Source organism: Haliotis rufescens, unplaced genomic scaffold, assembly GCF_023055435.1.
Source record: "Haliotis rufescens isolate VD_foot unplaced genomic scaffold, xgHalRufe1.0.p SCAF_1, whole genome shotgun sequence".
In the NCBI taxonomy this organism is placed as follows: domain Eukaryota; kingdom Metazoa; phylum Mollusca; class Gastropoda; order Lepetellida; family Haliotidae; genus Haliotis; species Haliotis rufescens.
Window position 1 is genome coordinate 81,092,315 of NW_025963779.1, and position 23,238 is coordinate 81,115,552.

General features: G+C 37.3%; 2 protein-coding genes across 2 annotated transcripts in view; one reads left to right on the forward strand and one right to left on the reverse strand.

The window, feature by feature from the left end:
• Positions 1–232: 232 nt before the first annotated feature.
• On the reverse strand, positions 233–7,563 carry LOC124143731 (myeloid-derived growth factor-like). The gene is made up of 5 exons (XM_046512789.2): positions 7,357–7,563; positions 5,480–5,536; positions 4,672–4,815; positions 3,736–3,796; positions 233–2,954 (listed from the first exon to the last, which is right to left on the reverse strand). The coding sequence occupies exons 1-5, from the start codon at positions 7,507–7,509 to the stop codon at positions 2,875–2,877; spliced, it is 495 nt and encodes a 164-aa protein (XP_046368745.2). The 5' UTR covers positions 7,510–7,563; the 3' UTR covers positions 233–2,874.
• Positions 7,564–9,311: 1,748 nt separating this feature from the next.
• The window catches only part of LOC124143730 (peroxisomal multifunctional enzyme type 2-like), a 34,491-nt gene continuing 20,564 nt past the window's right edge, over positions 9,312–23,238 (forward strand). Inside the window, exons 1-3 of the mRNA XM_046512788.2 lie at positions 9,312–9,391; positions 19,092–19,145; positions 22,860–22,967. Of these exons, the coding sequence (XP_046368744.2) occupies positions 9,334–9,391; positions 19,092–19,145; positions 22,860–22,967 (220 nt within the window). The 5' untranslated portion in view covers positions 9,312–9,333. The remainder of the gene's footprint in view (positions 9,392–19,091; positions 19,146–22,859; positions 22,968–23,238) is intronic.

Genomic DNA, 23,238 nt, shown 5'->3' on the forward strand with positions numbered 1-23,238 from the left:
ATGTAGGTCTCAGACGTTTTCAACTTCGGTGAAACCCACGAGCACGGGTATGGTGCTGACAAACCTAGCAACATAGTTGGGGCGAACCGGGATTCGAACCCACAATCATAGGTTTCTGGCGTGCCTAAGGGACGCAACTCTGCACAGCGAATTGCGGCGCCTTAGACGACTGGGCCATCTGTGCCCCCTGACAGAATTGAATGACAGTATAGTGTGATATATCTGATACATGTTCACTCACTACAAGCATACAATAATTAAGTAACTATATCCACATGTCACAGCACCCATGTATGTCCATCTCATTATCTACAGGAGATCACAGCATTCAAAGCATTTACCTTGAAGGGTACTGCCACAAAAGTGAAGACTGTAAGCTATTGATAAATACAATCATTCACCTTTATGAAGACAATACAACATTCATCCTACACCAATTTAAGGCACATGGGGTAGATGTACCTACTGCCACCACATACATCATCACTTGTTCACAAATGCAATATTTCTGAAATCATTTAATCTTCAGATAATTTTAACAGGCATAAACATGTTAAATGGGGAGTAGGCATAGACACAAGTCCAACAAACATGACTTGTTAATGAACGCAGTAGTTAATGATTCCTGTAATTACATGGAGACAATGTCTCAAGTGTCACACAGGCCAAAAGCTACCATGTCTACACCTAGACTGACACCTGTCCATGGAGTGTAGTCCCTCTTTCATGCTTTGAAATGTTCAATGTTCAAGATCAATGTGTTTGTACTAAATCTCATGAAAAATGTGAAGTGATAACACAAACACTTGACTGCTGTACTCTATTAACAAAACAAAAGTTACATCCAAACATGATTCAAATTCATTCAAATATTTACAGACTGACTTCTATAGCTAAATACCTAAAATAATTGTCTTGGTTCTCAGGCACCACCTGCATCATCATAAAGTCTGCCTCACGTTTCGTTTTAATTTCCATTTTAAAAAACAAACAAACTTTAAATACTCGCATCTTGAACACACGACCCCGGCAGTGAAATGCTACAATACTTAAGAACAACATGATTTCGCCAATATTATTGTAAACAAAATTTGGTGACATACTAGCTTTAACACCCCCCCAAAAAAACACCGGACCGCACTATATTTTCAAAAGCCATTGCCTGAGAACCAATTCTTTTAGTTTTGTAAGCCTAACCTTAACATGGCACATGGGGGTAGACACCACTGTCACATACAGACTGTCTTGGAATTGTAGTTTTAGATTTTGATAGAAAACTACTAGCCCTCTTGATTTTCCCTAGTTCGGACTAACAGACAACTGGCTGTGTCTAACCCTGGCTTATCAGTAATATTTCAACTAGAACTGTAATTGAATTACAAGCTACCTGCTGAAAGCTGAAGCAGTGTGCTACACACGACAAACTGTCATATTTTCTTTGTTAAAACGCAGAAACAAACTTCCTCCCATTAGTGGAGGGATCCTACTCTAAGAGTGTCGTCATCACACTGAGGGTTCCTTTAAGTAAGTGAACATATGTTATTGTGTTTGCAGTGCAACACACATCTACATGTCAAAATAGAAACAACAATTTAAACTGCTTGCGAGCAGCATCATACATTTTACAGTAGAGCAGTGTGCAGGTGCCCTGTCGGATTATACATGCACATGGGTGTATACACTTACATAAAAATTACTCATAAACACACAAAAAGTATGAGAATACTTTACATGAACCTAAAACATACAGAAATATTAACCATTGTGCTTTTTGCCACAAATACATCATATTTTCAAATTAGACAAAAAGGTTTATCACAAACAAATGATTTCAATTATTGGACATAAGTGAAGTTTAGAAATAAAAAAAATTAAAAGGAGGGCATATTGTTAATATCATGCAACCAGCAAGTTCTTGCAAAAGAAATCCATAAACTAAAATGTATGCAACTACAAGCCTTGTCTAGAACCCATCAACACTAATTCTGGTCAAAATATCACATTTAAAATGGAGTTCAACAAAAACAACCAACAACTGACCACAGAAAACCTCCGGAAGTTGATGACATATCAAGGACAGCCCATAGCAAGTGCTCATACAATGATAAGAACAGGTTCACTGTCTATTCATACTCAAGACCATGACCAAATGATGACTTGGATACGAGTACTAAAACACAGATAATTCTGTTTTAAGTTCCAACATGTGAAAATAAAAACAAGTTACATGACCACCTGTATCAAACTTTCGTTTGTTTGTTGTTTAACGCCGCACTCAGCACTATTTCCTGAATCAAAGTTACACACTCCAAATCCCCCAAACATGGTTAATGAACCTGAAGTTTGAGATCAAAGATGGATAACATAGTACGGTATGGTGTTGGTAGGGTGCTGGCAGACTAAGAATTTGGAATTCAAACCCACAATCAGCACATCCTGGCAGCAAAGGGGTAGGCTGGCTGCACTTTACAGAACTGGGCTGTCCATGCTCCCTGTCACCTGGTGAAGTGGTTGGGGCTAATCAAGTTTTCAATTGGCTAAAATTTAACAGGAGTCAACTGTATAGTAAAATTCAACTTGATATCAGATAACTGGGAAGTGAAATGAATCACATAATTTGTAATACTAAAACCATGCATCCTTAAAGCCCTACCGATTTTTTAAATCTGCAGTTTCATGGAACAATTTAACCCACATCATCTTTACCATAGGTGGGTCCTAGTGCTACGACTATCATAGATCTATGTTAAAGTTACGACAGTATGGCCTCTGGGCACCTTGCTACAAAGCTTCCTTGATGGTGTCATACTTCACTAGAAGTAACTTCAGTCAGAAAAAGAAGAGAGTGGTGTTTGCAATAATCCGACAAATTCTTCACAGTTCCTGCTTGGGCTTGACCGCACACAACTCAACACGTCCGAGCATGCTGTGGAACTTCCCTTCCACATGGGAGACTGAAACAGCAACAGAGTGGGGGAGTTTGAGTGAATATGGGTTATTCATGAGATAAACATTATATGCTACTGAGTATTTGCTGCCCGGAAATGTCACTTGTAACTGGTGGAATAAGCCGGGACTAATGATAGTGGACATTGTGAATAGTTCATGGCTTTCCGAGTTAGGCTGGCTGGTAGCCAAACAATCAGTGTACATGGGCATAGGTTGAATGGGGCTTTTGTTTGTTTGTTTGTTTGTTGTTTAACGTCACATTCAGCAATATTCCAGCTATATGACAGCAGTCTGTAAATTGTTAAGTCTGGACCAGACAATCCAGTGATTGATATCATGAGCATCCATCTCTGAATGGGATACAATGACATGCATTAACGAAGTCAGCATGAGTCCAGCATAGTCGCCTGTTACGGCAAGCATGGGTTGCTGAAGACCTATTCTAACCTGAATGTTCACAGGTAAGTTTGTTATTGAACACATGAACAATTGTTTCCACTGTTTTCGGATAATAATCTGGTTCATCAGAGGTGTTTATTATGTCAAAGCCAACTTCAAAATACACTTGAATGTAGTCTATCATGTTATAATGTAATAATGAAGAAGGATAAAATCAAAAGTGTTTAGATAGTTTGCCGTAATGGGATGTCCTCAGATCTTTGGTTAGCGGAAGCGAGAACTAAGATCTGATTTTAATGAGATTGTAAATTTGGACTCATCGCAGCCCACTAAATAGTAACTTTAGTATCCAGCAAACAATCCTTTTCACCTTGGTATTGGACTTACCTGAGCTAGAAGACTCATCCATTATATACTCTTCTGGTTTTAGAAGGGCTTGATCTGGACCCTGTCAGACATAAGATAGTAGTAGAGGATCCAGTTAGATATGATGACATATTAATAGCGGACACTGTCAAACCTACTACCGGTAACATCAGGGCTGGCTATAGATACAGATCATAGCGATCAATAATTGTTAACTAAATATCGATCAATTATCGATAAATATCAGAGAAGTAACTTTGAGTAAATAGTCAAAAACAATTGCAAAAGAAAGCAACATATTTCACTTCGCTGGTGAGTGAGAGGCGGTCAGGTAGCCTACTGGTTAAAGCGTTCGCTCGTCACGCCGAAGACCCAGGTTCGATTCCCGACATTGGTACAATGTGTAAAGCCCATTTCTGGTGTCCCCCGCTGTGATATTGCTGGAATATTGCTAAAAACAGCGTAAAACTATACTCACTCACTCACTGGCACTATTATGCAGGGATTACTTAATGGACATTTAAGATATAACAAAAACAGTTGCTTTCTGTCTTCGACAACTGACATGATTGACAATAACAAGTCTGTTTGGGTAAATCTAAACTTTATTTCATCACAATAGTTAATGAAATTATTATTGATGACACAATTTTCATATTGATAATCATGAATATTTCTTCCCATCAATGATAATTCCGATAATCGATCTTTTTAGCCAGCCCTAACTAACATTTTAATAGATGACCTTGTTTTATAATGGCGAAGTAACAACATCATAATACAAGACAGCTGGCAAACAACCTTAGTGATCCAACAACTACAATGCAAAATATCATGAAACAATCACAGTCACTGAATATAGCTCTCAGTCTCAGGTCCATTTTCATCATAAATCAATAATATCAAACCTTTTGGCTCAAGATCTTACTTGTTTTCAAATCATTAGAATTGTTTTACCTTGACCTCTGCCTCCACAGCTCGAGCTCCATACACCTCCATCCTAAATGACTGGAAAAAGAGATATGAGGAGCTTCCAGGTCTTTCTACAGAACAGGAGAACTTGGTGTTGTCAGCGTTGACACTTAGTCCCATCAGCCACGACTTGAAAACAAAAGACACCACTGTGAACTCTTCATGGGGAAGATCTATTTTGTGTTTAATCTTGCCATGCTTGTCCGCATAGGGTATTTGGGATTTTTACCATGCCTGTGTTTAATGGTATTTTCATTTATGAGAGAATGTTTTTATTTCTGTCAGTGATAATGCATCCATATCACTGATAATTTATATAATAATGGCCTTTAAATCATCAAATATGGACTGGGCAGAGACAATAACCCAAATTATTGGGGTATGATGACACACAATCAGGTCACAAACATCTATATGTAGTTTTTGTAAACAGTCACTTGTAACTATAGAATACCACTTTTGGGACTGTGATGCTGTTAATGCTATTTGGAAAGACATTGAAAACTGACCAAAAGACATTACTTTGACCTTATCGAAGCAAAACATCATTTTGGGAATAAAAGGTAAACAATGCTGTTAATGTTGTAAAGTTACGAGTTAAACACATAATTTACAGATGTAGTAAAAAAGAAGTCTTGTCCCTTTTTTGTACAAATCAAGAAAGAAGTCATCAGGTACAATAATAGCCCAAAATGTATATATTTCTCTATGTGCAAACCTAATTATTTCTACTCTTTGAGTGGAGAGAATGAATATAGACAAAGAAAAGAGAATCATTTGTAGCAATAAATACCTCCTTTGTGCCCCCTTGAGCTTGATATGTAAAGTTACAGGAAAACTTCATGTCTTCCTGAAAAAGAAATATATGGTCTATATAACAGGAATATAGGCAAAACAAATGACTTAAACAAATTACTAATTACTTCATAATATACAATACCGAAACACTGAAAATATCATGTTGATTACCAACGATAATAAACAAGTATTATGATCAGTGATGATGATATTTTCTTATGTTTTCTTTGGCAAATTTGTATCATGATGTGACCGACTTTCGGTTAAAAAATGTCAGGAATGTATAGTTTTGGTCATGTGACACAAGACGAAATGACAAAAAGACTAATATATTCTTATATTGAAACCAGAGAGAACTTCCCACAGAAAGATATTCTCAGCACAACTCATTCGTTTTTTGTTATTATTTTCCTCCTAATATTGGTAAATAAAACAATATATTAAAGAACAACAATCTTTAAAAATTATTGAGAAAGAAACAGGAAATTGTGTTTCAGTTATAAACTGTTACCATGACAAAGAAGATCTTGAATTCAATGTTTTATTCATTGCAAACTAGAGACCATATATCACTGTTATTCAAGCAAACCATGCTAGATAATACAGGTAACACATAATAAGGCCACATAAACATAAATTAGTTTTTGTTTCTGAATTCTTCCCAGACCCGTCATGTTTGACATTAATATAAATATATTTTTCTATATGTTTCTTTTGCATTAAATTTGTCCCGGAGGAAACAGTGCAGTACAGGAAATAATATTCAAAAACACAAAAGTGAATGTCATTCAAACAAATGTGTTAATTATTATATTTCTAAGTATAAGAAGCTGTACCAATCAAACCCATTAAAAAAAGCAATTACTTTTATCACAATAGCAAACTAGGTCTATCACTATAATAACTATAAATATGAATCAACAGCTAGTTATAAATTATGGAACACAGAAATATTATGGTGATGGAATGTCATCAACAACTGGGCTTTACTGGACGCAAAATCCTTCACCATATACTCATAAAACGTACAAATTCACGCAAAACTAGTACAGAGAGCATCCACTGGGATGCAGGAATTTTCATAATTTGGTACCACTAAAAATATGTTTCTGTACGTAATCATATGAAATGTTCAATGCACAGTCAAAAGCTTCACTATCTTCTAGTGCTAACACTTGTAGTTTCAGTTGAAGAATGCCATATCTGTTTTTAACTAACGCCTTCTGACCACGAATAATTTTACATCACTTACAGAGTACAGTCTCTGTATTTATTGTGGTGAAGTGTGTGGTTCAAAGCATGGCACAACAAGATTTGTGAATTTCTTCCGTCGTCCAAGTATGTATTCAATAGCAAACAAACATGAATAAAATTTATATATAATATTGCATATGAAATAAGATAAAAAAAGGCAAGGAATTAGCATGATTAGACCTAAGTTGTTTTATTTGTTATATTCAATATTTGACATTTCTCCATTCCTACAAATAAAGAATCTAAATCTACTGGACCCCACAACTCATGAAATGTAAACTTCCTTCTGTTCCACGAAAAATATTTAATTTACATTTGACGTTTATTAAGATGTTGACATTAGAAGTTGATGAAAAAGCTAGTCAAAGGGGCGTAACTCTGTGTTGTTATGATTTTCCACTGTTGCAACTGCTTGCTCGATCGATTCGGCCGATATTCATTCCATTGATTACTCACAATCAGAGATTTATTTCCACAGTCATGTACTATTACCTACCAAATGCTTTCTCTCTGGTGTAAATGACAAGGATTCCGAATTAGTCTTAATCAGCGTGTCGAGTCGTGAGTCAAAAGACATGGCAAGTCGTACTTTTACTTAGTCAACGCTCGTTTACTTACCCAATCTTTTTTGTAGCTTATTTTCTCTCCACCCGGCATGACATCAAATTCGCTCACTTGGATTTTATCTTCAGTCATATCACATATTGCATTGGCGCTATAAAAACACAGCGTTGCAATGCAACAGAGTAATAAGTCACAATTCATACTCATTTTCCGTCCGTTTCTGTCTGCAATTGGCGATAGAGGTTTTCATATCCTATCAAATGCACCCACGTTTCAGCCAATCAGCTCGCAGATCCAAAGGCGTTTAGGTCAAAGGACACGCACCTGCAACCTTTGACCCTACGTTGAACTGCATATACTATTTACTAACAACATATCTGTTTCAGCTTGTCATAAAGAAATGTTGTAGAACATTGTCTGGTTTCCCCTCCCTTCAGATATAAAAAAGCATGTCTGACAAATTACAACATGTACAATGTTGGATATGAGTGACAGTCAAAACCTTTTAAGAGTTGATCAATACTAATTCCATTTATGGAGTATCACGGAAAGCAAACCATATTTTACAAATAAGATATTTAAATATGAAAGTAAAACAGGCTATTGTTCTCAAACACTTTACAAGCTTAGAACTACACACACACACACACACACACACTCTCTCTCTCTCTCTCTCTCTCTCTCTCTCTCTCGTTATTGTCACAGATGGAGTTGATAAATACTGAAGTATTTTCAAGCATAGGTTAAATTGTAAGTAAGCAAATAATGAAATATGAATAAAAAGTATGTTCATAAATTCATTGTGCACAACAAATAAATACAATCCAAAGAATAACTTAATATAATTGATTATTGATTTTCACTTTGAACTATGTACTAGTATCTAATACTATCTACACATATATGAATTGAACAAGTCTGAAGGGGATAAATAATGAATGGCATATTAACAAATTAAAATTAGTATTCTTGTCATTATTTGCACATTATCAGGTTTTAGGGACTACAGTTATGAAAAAATTGTAAAAGTTAATAATACAATCACCCACTGATGCGAGGAGGATCAACAGCGACATTGAATACACAATGCCATTTAGAAAGAGGTCACATGTAACTAATGTTATATTTGGGATTACACTCTCTCTGTAAATTACGGATTCTAGTACCCGGGTGGGAATTACTAGAACCTGTACTTTCCAAAGAGATTGTAGCCCCAAATATAATATTTGTAATAGTGACATTATCATCATCATCATTATCATTATTATTAATAATACAGTAGAAAACGAATATGCCACTGGCATGGAAGCACCACGCCTTTATTTGTAACGTCTTTGACTTCTAAACAACCTGTGTCGCCTCTTGTAATATCTAATGGCAAATGTTATGAACTGTACAAGTGTAATCACTGACGGGGAAAGACGTGACTTCTCTAGACTGCATATATACACTGTGTGTCCCTTGACAGGAAATTGTGTCATCTGTTCGGAAAATAAAACCACGTACTGCATGTAAACATGAAACCGATCAAGGGAATACTACAATTGTTTCTACTGGTTCTTTAATTGAAGTGAAACAGTATAAATCGGGGAAAATAAGTTTTTAAAGTACATGCGAAATATGAAATACCAACAATATCTACGCATTCGGTCATTTTGTTATTCCCGGACATTTCGGTCATTCAAAAATATGTTGATTATACATAATGACTGACGTAAGAGGTGGTTAGGCTCGCTCACTTGGTTGATACATGTCATCGTATTCCTATGTGTGTAGATCGATGCTCATTGTGTGAATCACTTGATTGTCTGATCCAGACTAAAAAAAGTACAGACCGCCACCATATAGCTGAATGCTGCTAACAAACAAACACATTAAGTGTGTATAAATACATGTTTTTCATGCATGTAAACTTTATATCAGGAATTTAAAATGGCACGCCGACAGAATGCTATGATATTTTTATGAGAAAGTAGTTAGTTGTTACGCAAACCGTATACAAGGTTGTCGGCTCAAAGTGCAGTTGTAAACATGGCTGCTCCCTTGCGGTTCGATGGTCGTGTTGTGCTTGTGACAGGCGCCGGGAATGGTAATTTTTTCTCAGTGTAGCATTAGTGACAGTTGTTGAACTTAGTTTCATTTTACATGTACTTGTCCACTGATTGTCTCTCCTTCACTTTCTAATTTACAATAGTATGTTTTTGTCAATGATACGTAGCTACATCAGCTGATCTTAACTTATAGTTCATAGATTAGAGACCATGTCGATCTCGCCTGCATTAGTAGTCAATATTATTTTATAGCTACATTTTGAGCAATGAAATATATATTGTATGAAAAGTGCATTGAAAATAATTGTAAACAACGCCACCCATAAACATGTCGGCATGAATTTACAACGTTTACAAAAGTGTAAATGTACCAGTCAATTTCACATTTTCACAATCTCAATAAAATGAGATCTACTCGTAGCAGTAGCGGGCAGTAAGATCTATTCTAATGATGTTGACATATTATAAGCCTTTTTTTCTTTAGATCGTTGTAGTTGGAAAGATGAAGATTGAGACCATCACCATGACCACATACTATGGTCATCTTCTGTTCAATTTAATAATAATAATAATAAGTGCTGGTATGTGAATAGCCACACCATCGGGATGTTCCACTACTTCATACCAAGAGTTTTTAGTCAGGCTACCTTAGAATGAAAGATTAACCAAACAAAGATCTTTTGTGGGATAAAATGGGCACAGTGTGACTGATGCACGATGGGGTCGATAAGCAACAGTCCTACCTCTGACCCCTTACACATTTGCATACAGACCCTTTTGCGGTTCAAGTTGTCCCTCTGCCATGCTTGGAAGACAGGACACGAAGTAAAGATACTGCCATTCCCCCCACGGAAACAGTGGACAGAAGAACTTGGGCTCCGGCTGTAGTTAGCAGGCAACCAATGTTACATACCAGCACTAGAATGGTGTTTAACTAAAGCCCCCGTCTGCACCATAGCAAATAGCGGCATGCAAAGTGTATAAAGACATTTTGTGCACACCACTGACATCCACATAGTATATTAAAGTTACGGGTATTTTTATAACATGGAAGGGGGTTGGGACTGGGGAATGAAAACATATGTGCCTCCCCCAAAGTGAAGTTACATACTTACAGTGTTTGCAATAAAAAAAATGCCAGGCTGCCATCAGGACTCACAGACTTTGGAAGCTGCAGGCCCTGACTAAACTCTTCAGGCTCTAATTTAAGAAAAGACAACTGCTGCTTACTTTGACAAATATGTAAATTGACACATAATAGGTTTCCTGCAGGCCATAAGGACCCATACAAATTGGAAACTACAGGCCGGACCAGAGACCTACCTGCCACCGGCCTTTAGGCAGCCATTACTAATCCATCTAACCTGGATACCAGTGAAGATCCGGGGTAGAATAGATCTTCAGCAACCCTAGTCGTAAGAGATGACTAATGGGATCGGGTGGTCAGGCTTGCTGACTTGGTTGATGCATGTCATTGTATCCCAATTGCGTGGATCGATGCTCCTGATGTCAATCACTGGATTGTTTGGTCCAGACTCGATTATTTACAGACTGCCATCATATAGCTGGAATATTGCTGAGTGCGGCATTAAGCAACCAACAGAAAAGTATTTGTTGAAGTACGGGGCCATGGGGACCATATATGTACTGCACAATATTTATGTTAATTTATCTTCAAGTAAAATTCCTGTCAAACACTGTTATTTATGTAGTACTATATTCGGCTACTTTGCTAACTGCTTTTCTGGTATGCTATGCAAACAATTGTCAAGCTAAAACAAACAAAGGCAAAGGCTCAACAAAAGGAAATAATACCTACCGTAAAATAAATTTATAGCCGATTTATATCGCTGGCCCACTGAGATACCTTGCTGCAGTTTAACATGACTACCGCACTCAGACACAGTTTACTGACTCCGAGCTGACCAGTCCTTGTATTAGCCCCTTAATGCTGAGCACCAGACAGGGTGACAACAAGTACCATCTTTTAATCTTTTGGCATGACGTGGCCAGGGATCTAACCCCGGACCTTCGCTCTCCGGGTCGATACTCTACCACTAGACCACAGAGGTGTTGTAGAGGGGTAGAGGAAGACATGGCCTCTGTTGCATGAAGCAGTGGATGGGTGGATTTTAGTTTTCAGCAAAATATGGGATGAATTTCCAGAGAGATGCAGGTCATAGGTGTGTACCACCTTGCGAAACCTAGAAACAACAGTGCTGTGGCACCAAGAATCATATTCTGACTAAATCTGGGATTTAAACCTAAAATAGCTGATCCTGGCATAACTGCAATTCCACACAGAAAGTCCAGGGCCCCTTTCCACAAAACGGTCTTAGCGCTATGATGACCTTAAGACTATGGTAAAGTATGGGAGTTACGATCACCTTAGTGCTAAGATCCCTTTGTGGAACAGTTCCCAGGTGCCTTAGTTTATTTGGATTTTGACATGATTGAGATACTGTTGCAAGTATGTTGTATAATGTCATTCAGGAAATGTAGAACAAGGGTTTTAATTCACACAGAGCACATGGCATACATGCAGGCAGACATATTGGAACTCTCCCCTCTCTTACTCCCTCACTGAAGAGTACATTTTATAACATAAGCTGTCCGGAGTTATCTCCCCTAGATCATACCATGAACACACTAAGCCGTCCGTAGTTATCTCCTATAGACCACTACTTTGAGTGTACATAAAGACATAACATATTTTCCCCTTTGGAATAAAAGGCTTACTTACACATTGAACTAAAACAGCACAAACTTTTAAACAGCCTACAATCCTCTGGAGACATGCAAGTATAACTATCAATGAAAATGTTCTGAACTACATAACTGTACCAGCAGTGTATTCTAGGAAGAGTCCACGATAGATTCCACTCTAGTAATACTGTACTCTAAAATAACTCTCCCTGAATGACACCTTCAGCTGAACTGTAACACATGTTGAAAGATATCTCAAAACTGCAATTAACTTGAAACTAATCACTTAAAGTTCAATTCAGCATAAACAAGTTAACACACAATAACTTTCATAGGAACAGCTCCTATCAGTTCATGACAAAGTCTTAGTCTATGGTCCATCCCGGAGAATGTCTCTTGTCGATCGTCTTTGTTCCTGATTTGGTGTTTTATCGCTGTTAACCCTCTGGATGCCGAGTTTTTTTTCTGACACACATTTTCCTAAGATCGGAAAAGTGAAGGTTGTGCCAGAATTGCGCTCATGCGGCACTGGATCTACCTCTGGCTATAAAATTATGCAGACGTGGGGAATATTAAATTTCCTATTTGATGGTGTAAAGTTAACTGCAAATATGGAACCGGTTTTAAAAAAATACACTTCCAAGTGTTGCCCGAGAATTTTTTCTGCCTTGAAAAACAGTAAATTTCTCCGCTTTTTATCGTACACCGATAAAAGTACTGTGCGACGATTTTTTTTATTTACAAGCTTTACGGAATCTGTGAGCGAACAAAATACTGCCTAATATCTGAACGACATAACTATATACCAAATTGAGTTATATGCGTATGTATAACGACAAACATGCAATGCCAAAAATAGATTGCCGTAAATGAGGGAAACTGATTTTTCTCTATGACGTCAAAAGGTGACAGAGAGGTTACACACGTACACAGAAAAGGGGGCATAACTCCGCTAAGCTTAGCACTAGTTTATTGTAACTCAGGTCACTTGGTGAGAATTAGCTGTGGATAAGGATAATCTATTTTCGTGGTGTTTTGTTCACGAGGAACCAAACTATTCTAACACAAATATCGATAAAGAAACTGTATACGTTTAGTTGTAAAAAAAACCCCATAAGAAATGATGAAATCGTGCTTCATAAAAAAGAGGTAATAGAGAAATGGATGGCCCTATCTAAATTATAACTTAGTCCTTAGATTCCAACATTCTCCTGAATGTGTAAGTGTAATTTGACTAATGTTGCACCATTATTAATGGAGCACTAGCCTTATCATCAAATGTAATGAAATACCCAAAGAAATAACACCGTTCTATTTGACGCCATGGCTGGTTTTATGTCTTTCATAACGTCGGAGAAAGATGACTCTGGTATTTTGATTAATATATATCTCCCCTAATTTTCGTTCAAGATATGGAAAATCTCGATGTGTAAAACGGAATTTCACGCTTTTTCGACACAACATAAAATGACTGCTTTCACCAATTAAATAATGTTTTGAATATGTAAACAATTAGCTAGTTTATCATGTGTCTTTATTGGACAAGACACGCACCTGTTTGGCCTCAATTTACGTAATGAAATACCCAAAAGAATATTTCATAACAACTAAATTATATTCAATATTGGACAGATATTGTTATTATTTCTCTTCATCTCGTCTAAGAATTACACACTAAAAGATGCGAAGAAAGCTCTTTTGGTATAGAATTGTCAGGATAATCGTATACGGTTGAACCAACAGCTAGGGTACTTGGCATGGGTTTTATTTTTATACATTTTACAATTCCTAGAGAAATAAAGTGAACAGTTTAATATCCTGTGATCACAATATTAAAAAAAGAATGAACCCATTGATTATATAATGCAAAACGAGAGGAATAATGCGTAAATTGTGTGTGGCTTACACGCACCTGGCGTATCACGCCACGGCCCTGTGTATCAAACGACAAAAAAAAAAAAAAATTCGAAGACCAAGACAATTCTTTCAGAAATGTGTGCATATCTTTTTACGAAAAATATTATCCATTGTTAAAGTAATAGAGACCTATTCAGTTTTAGTTATAAAATAAAATGAAACAGCTATTCAAAGACATTGGTTATATGGACTTATGATATTGACTTTTACACATCCCAAGAAATACGTACATGCTGCAGTTACCTGTACGCTTCATCTTGTAACATTTGTCCAAAGGAAAGAAATATCGTATTCGACACTAAAACCCTATCAATTGTTATGTAAACAATGTTCAAACAAACAGGAGATTATCAAAGGTTCGTTCATACATGTTGTGGCTTATATCTGCGTATGATATCATTTTGAACATTGACAAATATCCAAAGGGAAATTAATTGTGTGAAAAAATGTATAAAACATATGCAAAATCTACATCATAACTGAAACTGTAAACAGTATGATACAATGATCGTGTGCACTCTCATTCAAGGACCTTCACCTCAAAGAAATTACCAAATATGTACAACAATGTTGACGTATGACATCACTACCTGTGACCGACTTTTACAAAATGGCGTGTTCACTGTCAACAGTACGCGGGATTTTACGAGGGGACTTTCGTTGATTCAGGGATCGCATATACATAAATGTGACATGTAAGTAATCAGAAACATTCTGACAATCTATGTACTGTTATTTGTTGTTATAATTTTCATTGAAAAGAACCGAAATAGGCAGAAATTCCGATAAATACCGTTGTCGTTGTGCGTGATTTTGCGTCAGTCATGGCGTCACACAGGACGGTAACTTTGACAATTTCTGTTGAAAATATCAAATCATTGCAATGTATCTATTTTAAATTCACTAATTTTTCCTACTATTCTCTTCCCGTGCATATTCTGAAAATGTTGAGCCAATGTCTTGAAAGAATAGACGAATGGATAGCTCAAAATAGGAGAAAATGCTACACTGTGTAAAATCTGTATTTTGCTTTGTTTACATTTCAAACAAGTGCAGTTTTTTGAGCACAGCGTTCGTTTTCACACCTAACATATTTTGCTTGATTTCATCCAGCCACTTTGTATTGGTGACAAAGACCATTGTTCATTTGATTCTAAAATGTATGAGGAATTCAAGGATGTGTGTATGGCAGCTAAGTTTGAAATATACGCGATGTTACAGGCGCCTCATAACCGGTGTACCTGAAACGTGATTTTGTAAACACTATCCAATATGGCGGAAAGTTCACTTCGGCGTTCGTGTTTGCGTATTTTCCAAAACATTTGAAACGATTCTCGGGTTATCGGAGACGTTTTGAAATGATCATTGGTGATTTCATAAAAGACAGATACCCGTGATCACTAATATGCTATTTTTGAAATTCATTTCTCCGAGTAAATATCCTAAATTTAGATTTCAAAACATGCTGTAAATAACGCCGTGAGTGGTGATTTAGTAATGTGTAAAAAATGGCGACATTTACGATGTACCTAATTTTCAGAGGTCATTTTCAGTAATTTTGCTTGGTCTAAAATGCCAGTGGATGATATCACAGAACAGGGAATTTCCCACCTTATTCAAAACTGTGAAGTGTATTTGTGTGGGTGATGTATTTTGAATTTTATTCGACTTCAAAGCGAGGGTTGTAGAGGAAGGACATATATGTCCCTCTGGCATCCATGGGGTTAATGTCTGGAGCTTCACCCTGATGATTCTCTGTACCAGATGGTAACTCTGGTGTCTGAGCTCGTGACTAACGGGATCCGGTGGTCAGGCTGGCTGACTTGGTTGATGCATGTCATCGTATCTCAATTGCGTGGATCGATGCTCATGATGTCAATCACTGGATTGTTTGGTCCAGACTCGATTATTTACAGACTGCCATCATATAGCTGGAATATTGCTGAGTGCGGCGTTAAGCAACCAACAGAAAAGTATTTGTTGAAGTACGGGGCCATGGGGACCATATATGTACTGCACAATATTTATGTTAATTTATCATCAAGTAAAATTCCTGTCAAACACTGTCATTTATGTAGGACTATATTCGGCTACTTTGCTACTTGCTTTTCTGGTATGCTATGCAAACAATTGTTGAGCTAAAATAAACAAAGGCAAAGGCTCAACAAAAGGAAATAATACCTACCGTAAAATAAAAATTATTTCATCATTGTTTGATCAGTTTATGAGATTTGTTGCAACAGCGCAGAAGAAAATGAAAAGCCATGAAGAAAGTAATACTGTCAAATAAAACCAGTCTGCTTCTTATAATGCTCATAAACACAACTGTTAAGTGCTGTAGGTGTTAATGTCAGTTGTATTGTTGGTAAGGGTTAAACGATACATCGGTGCACCAGTGCATTGTGAGTATTCATGTGACGATAGGATACACAATATGTTTTTGTCTATATCGATACAAGACGATACACTTGCTAAAATAAATTACTTACTACTCTTTTTATGATCTCAGCGTATTTGTCAGTTAAATATTGCAAAATGTGTTGTATTTAGTGTTTCAAGTTCACTACTAAAAATAGCCGCTACGAACATGTAGCTACAGCTAGCCTTTCCTTTTGAACCTGCTCTGTAATATTTATAAGTTTCGACGCGATTTGACGTAAATACGTGTGTTGCGATACGTATCGTATTGTGACCTATGCATCATGATATCGTATTGTGATGTTGCTTTATCGTTTCAACTCTGTTGGTAAGCAGTAAAAACTTAATGTGAGTTTAAAGGCTAAAACAGATACATTCAGCAGTACTAAGACCTCATTTCACAGATGCTGGCAGAGGGAAAAGACATTTCGGATATGTAGGACAAAGTATGGTGTTGCTGGATTATCTCGAGGTGAACTGATTATGTTATCTCAATGGAGTTGAGAAGTCGAATACTTGCTTGACCTTCTGTGATGAATACATTGTTACTGGTCCCTCGCATGTTTCGCTCTCACAAAGGTAAAACATACATGTCATTATTCCCACCTATGATTTAGTTTTCTTCCTGTGTATGCTAGTTTAAGGGAATTTGTCACCACGATAGAAGACTAAGAGACTTAGGTGCCCGATGTAATTTATTATCAAGTGTTAACAATGGTTAGCTAAGAGACATTTTGTTTTTATATGCAATTGATTATAAAGGGTTAAAAAAAATTCTTAAGCACCATGGTGTCACTTTAAATTCTGTCTGTGAGACATTTTTTGTGCCAATCGAAAAATATTTTTCAAATTTCCCACATCATGAAGCAGACTGTTTGTTGTCCTTGCCTGACAACTGAAATTGTCATACCTCCATGTCTGAATGATGAGATCTGATTGGTCCATGTGATCTTGATAAAATTCTTTGTATGGAAGAGCCATGTTCTGTGTGTGCCCAGATGTGTTTTCTTGGTGGGGAAAAAGTAAAAACTGTTCTCTCTCATCACTTTTGTTTTAAGAAATAACCAGACCTATTTCCCTCCTCACTTTTAAGAAATCTATGCCTGAGAAACTTTTTATACAGCCAAAACAAATAAATATTTATGGAAAACAGACAGAATGTACCATCTATTCCTGTATAGAGAGTCCTTTATGTCTTACAAAGGAAGAATTGAGAACATACAGTTGGTTAACTGTTAGCTATTGAAATTTGACGTTATACAATAGGATGGCCAATAGATATTTTATTTACATATTTGTAAGGAAATTAGATATTTCGACAGACCAAAGACTTTACATTTCAAACCAATGATTACGTACAGTTGAACAAATGGTTCAAGGAAGTCTATTGTAACTTTGAAAGGTTTGATTTTGATTTAAAGGTGCGAGGTCAGATCAGTTTGAATATTTTTGATTGGTTATTTTCATATTGTATTTATTACTCTGCCCCATGAGAAGATATCAGTTTTTTTAAGGGAACTCCTAACATGGCTTTCAGCTAAAAATATCAGCATGACTTCTGACATAAACTCATGTCTGTACATCATGAAAGTTTTGCATTTCAGAAACTTCTAAGTATTTGTCTGTGGATGATTGGGAGATGGTCATCATGGTTGTACTTTACACATTGTTGTGTTCTCACAAGGAAGTGAGATATTGTAGGTGAGGTGAAATGGGCTTTAATGTCCCATCCAAGATTATTGCGATGTGCATGTACGGGATCCGCGATTTATACCTGAAACAGCTGATCCTGGCATAACTGCAATTCCGCACAGAAAATCCAGGGCCCCGTTCCACAAAACGGTCTTAGCGCTAGGATGATCTTAAGCCTGTGGTAAAGTATGGGAGTTACGATCACCTTAGTGCTAAGATCCCTTTGTGGAACAGGTCCCAGGTGCCTTAGTTATTTGGATTTTGACATGATTGAGATACTGTTGCAAGTACGGTGCACCAGTAGAGCTTCAGATGACTACAGCAGGTCATCAGGCCAAGGGGAGTTCAAGAGTAGAATATGAAATGTTGCTTTTACGTGTGAGCATGAACATTAATTACAACTGACCGTGATACTGGTGTGTATTAGTATGATTGGGAGCAGGGAAAACATTATTTTTTAATACATTGTGCACTTCGGAATGCAGTTATCATAAACACAACAGAACCAGCCGATTAAACTTGGAATGTTTACAAATTGCAGTGCCATCTGGCATTCTTTATTGTCAACATCCTTTGACAGTTTAGTGTCCTGATGTTCTTTAGTACACATGGTTCTTTCTTTTCGTAACATCTGACTATTATATTGCAAACTTTTGACCTTTATTTCAGCTTTGTTACCGGCATCTGTTTGTTTTGTATTTTGACCTTTATCAGTAACATTTGATACTTTATTTATAACATTTGACTAGTATTGCGGACTTTTGTCCTTTATTTCAACTTTGTATTTTTTGACCGAATGGCTGCCCATATCCATCACATGTTCATGAAGTTATCAGGGATCAAGACGAGGGAAGTGGTGATATTTGACATGCAATTAACATGTTGATTGTGAACTAAACATAATGTATATAATTATGATACATGGAAGTTACAAATACTATTTAATGAATAACCCAGGCAATGTGGCCTGTACTGAGCTAATGCTTTGTATTCTTGTGTTGACAGGACTGGGACGAGCCTACGCTTTAGCCTTCGGTGAACGAGGTGCCTCTGTGGTGGGTGAGTGTCTTGTACAGAGTGAGTGAGTGAGTTGGGTTTGAACAGCCTTATATTTGACAGAGCCTGTCAGCTGTATGTGGAGGAAAGCCCAATGGGATGCAGTGTTTCCCAATTTTGTGAGAAAGAAAGTATCATAATCTGATCCTGGCAGTAAGGGATGCAACAGTGAGCTTCAGAGCCTGCTGGGCCTCACTTGTCTCGTGAGTGTAATATAACTGTTGTTACTTCCAGCAATATGTTTACTCTGATGAAATGTTACTGTCAAAAGTAACATGTAACTTGTCTTTTATTTTTTAAAACACTCTGTATTATGAACACGCCCTTTGGGAATAGTTTTTGTTTCCTTAGGCTTTAGTAGGTTTGGTCTTAGATTTTCATCCTTGACTTCTTCCCTACCAAACTACCCACTTCTCATAGCTTTGTTGCCCCCAAGTACCTAAAGATGTGTGGTCGTTTGTTACTTATATGAAATGCACCTCTTCATAGTCCTATCAAACATACATGCTTCATGTAAAACATATCCATTAAATTATTGTACACAGATACCTTGAGCAGGTTGTTTTAAAAAAGTCCTTTTATCAAAAATAAAAGGCCACCAGCTACACAATTATCAACAAAATGTCTGAAATATCTAAGAATTAATTTATACTTGCCTCATGGCATTTTCTATCATGTTGGCAACAGTAGGAATAAACAGTACTTCAGTAACAAACAACTGATGGGACAATTGGATCATTGACCCATGAAGATAACAAACGACATCCCATTCCTGAGCAAAATGGGTCCCCTTGCCCTATTTCTTCTACACAAGGCCATGGTGACCCATCTGTATGTTGAAATCAGCCTGAAGCTGATAATCAATTTGAATTTTTCTTGTACTCAAACGTGTCTACTGTCATACAAGTTTGGGTGAGCAATTTGTCAGCAACAGATGTGTCATTGTAGTCATTATTGATTGAATATTGTTTGTGTATTTCAATATATGGTCATTATAATAATGACATTTTTAAGATAAATATTAGTAATAAATCAAACTTGAGGATATTAGTGGGAATGTATTTTGTTGTATGAAGTCCAATACAATTAAGTGTCATCCCTGAGGTACACGACTTCCTCAGGCAATGTGGCTGTCTGTGTTGGAGGATGATTAAAGTTCTGTCGGAAATGCTAGAAACTGTTAAAAAAGGATATAATTTTTCACAGGCTGTTGTTATTGAAATATCTAGTAACTACCTATTGCCCTACTTGTGGTTTGAAGTATTTCAGTCACAAGGAATCCTATCGACAAGTTTACAGGAGACAAATTCGAACAAAAACAGAAAGTTTACATTTATTCTAAGTCCAATGATGGCTGTCTGAAACAGACTATAGAAATATGCGCACATGACTACGTTATAATGATAATAATGTAGTATTCATAAAACATCTAATCCACACACAAAAATCATTTTGAGAAAATTCTAGATGTGCAACTTCTAAAATGACAAAATGACGCTGCGGTTGTTTTGTTAACATTGCTCCCGTGATGCATGTTACATTACACTTGCATAGCCATAACCATGGTACCCGATATGGAGTCAGTATTGGGAAATGTATATAAGGTCTTTACACTTTAGAGAGATAGAGGGAAACCATTTATTAATTTAGATAGGGTGAAATACAGAACTGCCCAAGCTATTTGATTTTCAATTCATATCATCAAGTCTACGGTATGATAAATAAACCAAAACAGATATAGGGATGGTCGCAAAAACAAAACTGGGACGTAAAAGGACATTAGACAGCTTTGATACAGGGTGATTAGGCGTATAGTGTACAAGCTTTATGAGCAGAAGGTAACCCTGACTTGTAGTAGGATTTGGGAGGAATTAAAGATACAATTAATGTTAACTGCACTAACTATTGCTCTCCAAGAGAGGGGATTTCGACACGCTGCGTGTGGCGATGACCGAGCACTTTTCAGTGGAAAATATTCCATCCCGTCTATGAGGTCACATTATCTCCGAACCATTCATAACTATCACAGTCAGGGCGCCCAGATAAGTTACCTTGATGAATCATTCCACTGACTACATGTGGCTATCGGCAGATGGACAAAAAGCACCCATAGACCATCAGGTAAAGGTAATTGTGTCATTGTTTTTTCATGCTGCGCCCCATGATATTTGGCTTATTGATGGATGTGTGCTAGTTTTCGAGGCGGAAAAAGAAAACTGGGTATTTTCATAAGGAAATTATAGGAGGTGATGTGTTCATAGACTGGTTGGAACTTCAGCTGTTGCCCATGTTAAACCAGTCAGTGTCATTGTCATAAGTGGGGTGTCCGGTATAGGGTAGGGTGTGGGGGCTGGAGCGTCCTGTATGGGATGTGGTGTGTGTGTGTGGGGGGGGGGGGGGGTGGAGTGACATATATAGGGTGGTGTGTGCAGGGTGGAGTGTTGTATATAGGGTGGGGTGTGTGGGTTGGAGTGTCGTGTATAGGGTGGTGTGTGCAGGGTTGAGTGTTGTATATAGGGTGGGGTGTGTGGGTGGTAGTGTCGTGTATAGGGTGGGGTGCGTGGGTTGGAGTGTCTTGTATAGGGTGGGGTGCAGTATGTGATAAGTGCAACACTTCAAAACTTGAAAAAGCCACAAATATTTCGACAGATGAGAATAAATAATTGAAAATGATTTTTGTTTTTTTGCCTCGGGAGCTTCTGTAAAGAGAGTTCCCCCCCATGTAGTCAACGCCTCGTGTGTCTGTCCGTACGTAATCATTTTGTTTCTGGAGCCTAACTCGAAAAGCATTCAATATTTTTCAACAAAACTTGGGAGATATATCAAACAGGCCCTGAAGTGGTGCCTTTTGCTATTTACGGGTTTTGGGCATTTTTATTTTTCTCGATTTCCATGGAAACAATTTTGACTTAGTCTCAAAAGGGTTGGGGTGTTGTCGTTTCCAGAGCACAATTTGAAAACTGTGAAAGACTTTTCATCCAAACCTGGTGCCTGTCTTAACGTTTTCTATTAAGGAAGTTGATTTTTTCCCAGTTTACATGGTAATAAGTTTGACTTTGAGTCTGTTCACAGTGGTATGTATTCTTTCATGACACTTTGCACACACAAAGACCAGTTAGTCAAAAGGCACCTTTTGCTACTTAGGGGTGTTGAGAATTTATATTTTTTCTGTTTCCATGGCACCAAGATTGACTTTGACTCTGTTCATAGTAGTGTGTTTGTCCGGACCATATCTTGTAAAACTATAGGTACTCTTTCTTAAAACTATGCACACACAAAGAACAGGTTGTCAACTGCTGCCTTTTGCTATTAGGGATGTTTGAATTTATATTTTTTTCTGTGTCCATGGCAACAAGTTTGATTTAGAATGTGTTCGTAGTGATGTGTACCTGACATAGAAATACAAGGTTCTGAATACCAGTACCATGGTATTGTTTTGATAGCTCAATAACTACCCTTGTATTCAGACAGACATATTGGACAGAAATTCTCACATCAAGTTGGACTTAAAGTAACAATTAGATCATGATAATTTGTCCTTTTAAATTTGTGGGGGCCAGGGGGATTTGTCATCTTCTGATGACTATTGTTTGTGTTGTCATCTGTGCTCACTTCTAGAAGCACATTGTACCTGTGTTGTATTCAATGACCTTGACCCTTGGCATAGTAAACAGCATTGACCTGTCTTGTAGTCACTGACCTTGACCTGTGTTTCAGTCAACGACCTTGGCGGGGACATACATGGTGGTGGCAAAACAGCCCGGGCAGCTGATGTCGTTGTTGAGGAAATCAGGGCCAAGGGGGGCAAGGCCGTGGCTAACTATGGTGAGTTGCTATGTTTGGATTTTATGTCCACAGAATCTGTCTAACTCTGGTTTCAAAGGCTATAAAAAGAACTTTTTTATTTTCGCTGTTTGTTTGTTGTTTTACGTGGCACTTGGCAATATTCCAACTATATGACGGCATATGTAAATAATCAAGTCTGGACCAGACAATCCAGTGATTGACATCGTGAGCATCGATCCACGCAATTGGGATTGATGACATGAATCAACCAAGTCAGCTAGCCTGACAACCCGATCCCGTTAGTCGCCTC